Genomic DNA, 9,034 nt, shown 5'->3' with positions numbered 1-9,034 from the left:
CTATCAGAAGTCCAAGATACTTCAACAGTCCCACAACATGCCTAACCTTCAAGATCCAAGCAATCATGCCTTCAAATCTCCTCGATGTATTAGGGCTAAAGGTGATGGTAGATTTATTGTAAATAATTGCCTATCCACTTGCTTTACAGTATATCTCCACACTTTCCTTCAACATATGAGCATGATTGAGGTTGACCTTTGAGAAAATGAGACAATCATCAGCAAACAACAAATGTAATATAGGGAGAGCCCTACCCTTGACTTGAACACCTCTAATTAAGGACCCTTGTTCCGCCGATTTAATAATGGAAGACAACTCCTATGAGCATAATACAAATAGAAAGGGGGACAAAGGGTCCCCTTATCTAATGCCTTTGGATGGGATGAATTCACCTCTTTTCGAACCATTAGCTAGCATATAGTATGATACAGTTGATATGCATTCCATGATAAGTACAACTACTTTCCTTGAAAAGACCATTTTAATTAGCACAACTTGTATAAAAGGTCACTCCATCATGTCATAGGCTTTCTTCATATCCAACTTCAATGCTAACAAACCCTTCTTGCCTCCCCCCCCCCCCTCTTTCTATGTTTAATGTAGTGGAACAATTCATGGGTAACAATAGTGTCATCAAAATTCAATTTGTCAGGAACAAAGGTAGACTGGAGGGGGGAAATTATACATGCTAAAAGACCTTTCAACCTGGAAGCAAGCACCATTATAATCACCTTAACTGCTACATTACATAGGTCTAGAGAAGGGCATTTTGGTATTAAACATATGAAAGTTCTATTGAGAGTACGGCTTGGTTGCTCCTCTTGAAAAAATTTGACAACAAACTTCACCAATTCATTTTTGGTAATGGACCAAAAGTGCTGCTATAAGGGGGGGGGTAGCCCATTTGGTCCTGGGGCTTTAGTGGGCCCATATTCTTCATAACATCATGTATTTCTTCGTCAGAAGGGATGGTACCCTACACAATATTGTCCTCCTCAGTTACTACTTGGTTCATCAGCTAACCCTTCACTCAACACAGCCTCCTTGAAATGATGCGTAAGTTCAGTGTAGACTTCCTCTACTTGCTTGGTCCATTCATCATTATGCAATTTAAGCTTCAAGATTCGATTGACCTGCCTCCTTTGAATAGTCAAAGTGTGAAAGAAATATGTATTTGAGTCACCTTCCTTGAGCCGTTGGACACGTGATTTTTGTTTTCAGAGGATCTCTTCTCTCTTAAGCTCCTCTTCTAGTGCTGCCATAGTCTCCTTCTCCCACTCAACCGAGTACCTACCTTCTCTGTCCTCTTGAATCATTAACAATTTTTGCTTAAGGTTCTTAATGTTTTGTGGGATAAATCCAAAGACCTCCCTATTCCACTCCCTTCAAGTTTCTTTCTAATGCTATTTCCTGTTTTGGATTCATAGATTGCCAAGTCATATTGACCACATCTTTGCATTGCCCATGACACACCCATGCTGCTTCGAACCTTAATGGTCTTGGACCATTAGCCTTCCCACCTTCCGTATCTAAGAGTTGAGGATTATGGTATGAACAATATGTTGGTCTCACATATACCGATGCATCCTCATTCATGGTTCTCCAACCTACATTAGCCATTCCATGATCCAACCAAACTCAAATGTTAGCGTTGCCACTTCTTCTTTTGTTCCACGTAAACACTGGTCCATTTTCCGCCGAGTCGAGAAGATGACACACATTCATCATGTTTCTAAAAGCCTCCACATCTTACACTCCCTCCCTATTCCTTCATATATTCTCATGCTAGCTCAAGTGGGAGTTAAAGTCACCTATACACGCCCAACTATTAACCCTTGATTTGCCCACCACCATGAGTTAAAGTTGTACCTAGAACTCGCACTTCTCAAATTTCCAAACATGTTTAGTACTCCATCGCTCAAGCAAGAGTAATTTGTTTGACACCTACCATGGACCCTCCTCCTAGATGTTGTTCAAATCCATGATATGTTGAAAACTGGAAGAAGAACCTACTTTCCTTCGATGGCATTGATTTAATCTCCACCAGGAATCTCATATTCCAAACCACACGCAGACGCTTCACCATTGCTTGATGACGAAAAGGTTTCCCCTCCAATATATGACCTACCAAAGTTGTTTCCACGTTTACATTCGAGTCATGCTTCGTTCCTTCCTCCAGAGAAACCTCATCATCAGAATCTTCACCTCTCTCATCCTTATAGGTATTAGATAAAGAAGGGTTGGGAGTAAAAGGTTGAAAGTATGAGGAAGGGGAAAGGGAGCTCGCTCGGTCTTTGGGTAAGCAGTAGAGGCCTTAACCCACCCCCCTCGATGGGGGTCTCATAATTTCAGTACACAAGGGAACACCAGAGAGAGAAATCCACAAACCAAGAAGCACAAAGGTCGGTAGACTCGAAGGCCAAAAAAACATGCACTAGTGGAGAAAATCGTGCACGTAGGCGGCGTAAGTCTCACGCACAAAGGCGGATGAACAAGAGAGAGTTATATTATATTTTGTGTTTTATGAAAGCAATTATGAACCCAAGTTGAAACTGATAGATGTCAGGGTGGTATGAGAAACAAGGACAAAGATACCATACAAACTGAAGTCACTGCTCAAAATTTAGAATACCATTGCCACAACATACGACCGAGTACCTGACCCCCCCAAAAAAAAAAACTCGGGCCTGACCGGGTTTGCCATCATGAAACCATTGGTTTGAAGACGGTCCAATCTTCAGCAATCTTTTGCCCACGATTTTGCCATTTAGAATAATTGCATTGGATCTTTTATTTTTTGGTAAATTGCAGTGGCGTTCGTCGGTTTGGAGATGGGAAGAAGGCTGCTGACGGAAATTGGAACCCAGCAATCCAGCATCAACTAATATAATGGCATATTCGCTATTTGTCGCCGAACCAGGGGCATTTTCATCACCTACCCCGATATTATCCAGAAGTTGACGTATTGGTCCTATTGGACGCGTCTGAAGCAATATGACTCTTTTATCCTTCCTATCCTTCATTCACCGCTCACCACCAACAAACACATCCAAATTAAATCTGCTCCGTTCACTTCCTTCCACGTCACCGATCCGCGTATTCTTGCATCCAACGATCGAGATAAATCAAACAACAAAGAAACACAGTCTCGAATTTTCTATGCGGCAGGGTCTAACCCTTCGAAACCCTTGAACCCGAACCACGGCTCGGGAGTCCGTGCCGGTTGCGGTGAAGCTCGAGCCTCTAGAAAAGGAAAGGAGGAGGAGAGACAAATGAGCGTTTAGGTTTTTCTGATTTCGCTTTTCTCTTATAGTACAACTGCAGCAGACGCGCAAGGGGTGAAGAAGAAGAAGGAAGGCTATCCTTTCTTGCAAACTAGGGTTCTTACTTCAGGGTTGGGATTAGGGTTTCTACTTCACTAATTTATATCTTATATTGTCGAGTTTAGGGCGAGCGAGGTTGTTTTCGTTTCGTTTGGATTTGGAGATGTTAAGGTCGATCTTCTCTGCCACAGAGACGTGATCCCTTGGGGTTACGTGATTTCCGAGCTATTTCGTCTATACTCTGTTTCGGTTTTTGTTCTTGTTGTTGAAATCTAGGGTTTCTGTTCGTTAATGGATGAGGTTTGGGAGAGGGCCGTAGAAACGGCGCTCGATGGCGTTACCGATTGCGCTTCTGCTCGTTCTTTAACCTTGGATGGCGCAGTGAAATGCATCCAGGGTCGTCTACCTCCTCCGGTATTGCTAGAGAAATTTGAGAACCTCGAGCATCTCTCCATTGCAAACGTTGGTGTCTCTTCCCTAGAGAAGTTTCCTCGTCTTCGAAATCTACAGAGGCTTATCTTATCTGACAATCGTATTGCTGGAGGCCTTGAATTTCTCGTTGAAGCCGGTCTGGACTCGCTGCGTGACCTTGACCTCTCTAATAATCGAATCCAATACCTGGAAGACCTGACTCCACTTGCGCAGCTCAAGCTTGTCTCCCTCGATCTTTATGAGTGTCCTGTTACGCGGATCAAGGATTACCGATCTAAGGTCTTTGGCCTGATCAAAACTCTCAAGTACTTGGACAAGATGGATGCTGATGAGAATGAGCGGCCGGAGTCTGATGAGGAGGAGGAAGAGGAGGAAGAAGAAGAGGAGGATGATCCTGGGAGTGGAGAAATCGATGGTGAAGATCGGTCGGGGAAGGTGGGTAATGGTAACAGCGTTGGAGGTGGGAGAGTCCTTGTCGATGTTGATGAGGATGAGGAGAGCGATGCCGATGAGGAGGAGACGGAGATTACCAAACTTGCTAATGGATCCAGTTCGCATCATCAGTCTAATGGTTATCGGGTGGCGGCCTCGACAGATGGAGACGAGGATGATGAGGATGTGGAAGACGAAGAGGATGATGATTTGGGCGAGGAGATTGATGAAGACGATGCTGAAGAGGAGGATGTTGTCGAGGTCCATGAGATTGATGATAGTGATGATGAGGAAGACGGGGTCGAAGAGGATGTGGGTGGTGAAGACGAGGATGATGAGGAGGAGGTTGAGGACGAGGAGGAAGATCCAGAGCCTGGGAGCACAGGAAGGCTGACTAGTACTGAAGGTGAGATTGATGGTCATGAACAGGGGGAGGAAGACGAAAATGGAGAAATTGGGGAGGAGGAGCAGGGTGTGGAAGAAGGGGATTATGAAGAAGATGATGGTGACGATGAGGTAAAAACTTTGCTTTTTACTGTTACTGTTATTCATTTATTCGTTAATCTACGTCCTTTATCTTTTGTTATTGCTGAATTTGTGTTTTCCCTATGGGTTGTTCTCTGATAACGACATGCGGCTTACCTAGGGTTTCCTGAGACAGTTTCCTTTTGTTGGTGATGGTTGATGCGATGTCTATAAGGTTGCTAATCATTGGTTATCTGGTGTTTCATAGTTTTTCTAATTCCATACAGTTTGTAGGAGGTCTGTGCTACAGTGCTAGCGAGCTTGTGATAGATCTTTGCATCTATGGGTATTAATTGCATGGAGCTGGAAAACTGCAACCATTTAGTTTGGAAGATTGAAAAAAACGTAGCCCCCACATCCATGAATGAAAGTTGTTGTGGCTGTAGCCTTTTATGGTTGGGGTTTTTGATCTTTCTGAATGTTAAGAAGCTTTGGCTTCTAATCTTAGAGCATCAGTTATTTGCCATTTACGAACCCGCTTCATTATTTTATAAGCGTTGAGAAGTAATAAGTTGTCTATAATTGAGGTGGCAAAAATATTTACCTCAAAAAATCAAGTTGTCTTTAGCTTTAGTGTAATTATTTTTCATGGCTATTTTATTTGTTGTTTCTGCAGCTTATGCTGTATGTGTATATGGTTACAGTATGCACTTTGCACTGTGTCAGTTAGAAAATGGACTTCATCTACTTTTATTTTTAGAATTTGTTAGTTTAATTCTTGACTAGATTTTTCTGCGTGCAGCTTTCGTGTCGGTTTGGATTTTCTTCATGCTATAATTACTCTGATGTCAACTCTATGCCTTCCCTTTTTCTTTTTTCTTTTTTGAATTTTTTTTAATGACAAATCCCTATTTACTATAATCTAGGCTTGGGAGTTAGTTACATGTGATTTGGTGCGGTAGGAATTTGCTGCCATATGTTTAGGGAAGTAGGGTGGTTGTTGGGAGATGAGAGCTTACTATCCTAATTTAGGTGGTTTTCCCAGTTTAAAGAAGATAAGCTTTGGCTGATGAGACTGATTTTACTGGTGGTATTATGGCTGGAAAGAGTTAAGTGTTTCAGTCTCTCTTTTTCTTTTTTTTTTTTTTTTTTGGGGGGGGGTGTCGTAAGATGTCGAGGATATGTTATTACATAATATAAGGCGGGGTTTTGCTCCTGGCCCCAAGGGGATTCGAACACTAACCTCCTAAAGAACTTTGATCAATTGTATTTTTATATCGAATTTTTTAAGGATTTATGATGTATTAAACAGTTTATTTTGGAGGGATACTGCCTACTTCATGAGGCCTTAGTATGGGTGGAGGAGCATCAGGTTTGGTTGTTTTATAAATGTTTATGTAAGATTATAGGTAAGTTAGTGTTTGGTATTCTATTATGATTAGTCGGTGTGGATGGCTGATCAATGGTTGAGTTTCTTGAACTTCTCGGTAATTAGTGATACATGTTTGATGCTATTATGTTCTATTCTTTCACTTGGCTTATTGGGGAGTAGTCCTAGGTGATATGTCTCATTAAGAGCTAGGTTTTCCAACAGAATGATTGAAATTACTCTGATTCTTCATGTTAAATCATTTTTATTATTTTGTTTAATATTTGATGCTATTCTGTACCTAGACGAGTTTAATGTTCGTTCTGTAGTTTCATTTTCCAAGTTGTTTAGATAATGCAATGCAGTAGTTTTTCAAGCAGGCATTGCTGTTGCATGTTAAATGGCTTGGGTGCATGTATCAGGACTGGTAGATATGAGCTCTGTGGACCTCTTCTGTAAACAAGAGTGTCTTTGTTTATGTTTGAGTCTTAGGGCATAGAGTTAAGTGTATTTTTAATCCATCCCTGTATTGCTGAGATGTTGTTCATTTTATTTGCAGGAAGAAGATTATGGAGCTGAGTACCTGGTTCAGCCAATTGGGCAGGCAGAAGATGCTGGATGTAGTGATTTGGAGGCAGGCAATGAAGAAGATGATGTTGAGGAGGATGAGGAGGAAGAGGAAGTTGCAGACGAAGAGGATCTGCACGGCAAGGTGAAGTTGCATCCAACTTCATCGCAGGGTAAGAGAAAGAGAGGTGAAGAGGAAGACGATGAAGATGATGAGGACGGTGTTGAAGATGCCAAGTCATCCAGGCACCATTAACAGTTAATCCTCTGTTTTCATGGATGCCTGCCTGCAGTGAAGGGAAGGAGGAGAGACTTAGTCAGGTTTCTTCATGGACAAAATTATGTTGTTTAAGTGGTAGACTTGGTTCAAAAAGTCGTTGGTGTTTTTGTCCCCACATACTTCCATCGTATATAGCCGTTGCATGTTTTTTCAAATAGCAGTTATGAACGGTTTGATGATGATGCCCTTCACAGATCCATCCCCGGGTTTTGCTTGTGAGTTCTAGGGTTTGGGTTTGGGGAGGGGGTTTTTTTCAAAAAATTGTTGATATGGTCACAACCTCTGTTTGAAACTTTCCCGCCTTCTGTTCAGGCTCCAACAGGAAATTTGAAAACTGTCTTGTATCATGGAGGCACCTCCAGGGTTGATGTTATGTTTGAATCGAGGTGGGAGGGAGAGGGGTGTTTCTCCGTCGTTGATTTGGTCCTCTGTTCCTAAATCTAACCACTATCATCCTTTTTGAGCCAGAGGATGCAGTTGAGTTGATCTGTTGGTCTTGAAAGAGTTTTTAATATGGTCCGCCTGATGGATGAAGTTGGATATATTAATGAATTGGAACAGAAGCGGGTAGGTCCACGTATTCGCTGGTCTGAGTACTTTGTCTATGTCCGAAGTTTAAAATTGCGAAAACATCCAAAGCGATTTTCCAAGGGATTCTGATTTGGTGATGACTAGTCTATACTGTTAGTGCAAGGTCCTGAAATTATGCGAATTGGACGGATGGATATGGATGGTTGAGCGATGGGTGGTGGCGGTAATCAATCTTTAAATGCTCTGCGAATCGAATCGAATCGAATCGTTCCATGGTTTGTGGCTTTGTGCGTTGTGTGGGTGACTGGGTGGGTAACCCGTATCGAAAGCATGATGGCGGAAGGGAGAAGGACCGATACGTGGGTTTGGTATTCGGTTTGATCACGTGTTGGGGAGCGGAACAATCGGAATATGCTGCTGTCAGATTAGGTAGGTGGGTGGGTGGGCAGGGCTGTAGGGCCCCTCACATGCGTGTCTCATTTCGTAACTGCTATAATGGTGGTGGATACGATTGCGACTTCAATCAACTTGTGCGGCTGTACCATGCTTTATGCCCTTTTGTCACGATACGAGATTTTTGTTTTTGTTTCTTCGGTAAAGGTATGCTTTTCGTAATTTATTATTTATTTACTCCCGATCTTTACTCATTTTTTTGTCATTTTTGTATTGACCCGTGATATTATTATTTAATTTTCTCTTGTTTTTATTGGGTGGTTTTCCTTTCTTGCAGGAGAATTTACCGTTATTTTCTTGGAAATGCACCAACATCCGTTGGAAAATCAAACGACAAGCGTGCCCTCCATTGTAATTTACCAAGCTGTTACTTCGGTTCAACCCTTTTATCGGGTGATCCCTGATACACGCTTTTATGTTAAATACAATGAATGAAGACGTTATACAATAGAATTTGTTTGTACCTCCCGTTTACATTCTGGTGGAGGGTGAAATAAATCTTAACCGTTCAGTCTCTTCTTTCGACCACATTCTGATGAGGGTAAAATAAATCTTAACTGTTTAGTCACTGTCGCTTCTTTCCACGCCGCATGTATACGGTATACCCATATCCACATCTACCTTTCCAACGACATTCCTACTTTTCTGCAACAACATTCACTTCGGCTCTCTACCTGTTCTCGGCGATCCGCAACTACCCCAACTTGAGAACCCTCTCTGCTAGCTGCTCCCCTTCTACACAATTCTACCAAACCCTGCGTCTACATCCTCCATTCGTCCTCGTTATTAATTCGCTGCGACTTTTGGACTTGGAGAAACTGATAGAAAGGGCCTAGGCTGTCGAGTGATACATATAAATTGATTACTGGCGGTTGTGTTGATCACCCCTTAAGACTCCTGTCGACACCATTTTAGGGTTATTTATATACTTATAATACTGGTAAATAGGGATTTGCAGAGGCTGGTAGTTTATTCGTTGAATCTATAATTGATTTCGGTGATTATTGTGATGAAGAGAATCTTAAGCATTATTATCAAGCTTGAGACAAAGGTTTCATGTCTTCGTTATCTTCAACCATGCAAGTACAGCATATATTTGTTTTCTTGGTAGTATGCTAGGGTAGTATAACACAGGAGGAGCCAACCACAGCTAAACTCCAACCTTGGGTGATCGATCACCT

At 42.1% G+C, this 9,034-nt stretch overlaps 1 protein-coding gene across 1 annotated transcript; it reads left to right on the top strand.

Annotated features, from left to right (window-relative positions):
- The first annotated feature begins 3,217 nt into the window (after positions 1-3,217).
- Positions 3,218-9,029, top strand: LOC149017758 (Leucine-rich repeat (LRR) family protein). Its single transcript, XM_089152089.1, has 3 exons — positions 3,218-4,704; positions 6,582-8,000; positions 8,131-9,029. The coding sequence occupies exons 1-2, from the start codon at positions 3,616-3,618 to the stop codon at positions 6,843-6,845; spliced, it is 1,353 nt and encodes a 450-aa protein (XP_089008215.1). The 5' UTR covers positions 3,218-3,615; the 3' UTR covers positions 6,846-8,000; positions 8,131-9,029.
- The last annotated feature ends 5 nt before the right edge of the window (positions 9,030-9,034 follow it).

The sequence above is a fragment of the Hakea prostrata genome, chromosome 4 (genome assembly GCF_041222555.1).
Source record: "Hakea prostrata isolate BN-2017 chromosome 4, UWA_Hpros_2, whole genome shotgun sequence".
NCBI classification, from domain to species: domain Eukaryota; kingdom Viridiplantae; phylum Streptophyta; class Magnoliopsida; order Proteales; family Proteaceae; genus Hakea; species Hakea prostrata.
This window is presented reverse-complemented; position numbering and strand designations above follow the sequence as displayed.

Excerpts from the sequence above, each read along its gene's own strand:
- LOC149017758 (XM_089152089.1), top strand. The coding sequence starts at position 3,616 with ATGGATGAGGTTTGGGAGAGGGCCGTAGAAACGGCGCTCGATGGCGTT. Across the intron at positions 4,705-6,581 it reads AAGATGATGGTGACGATGAG|GAAGAAGATTATGGAGCTGA; the intron begins GTAAAAACTTTG and ends TTTTATTTGCAG.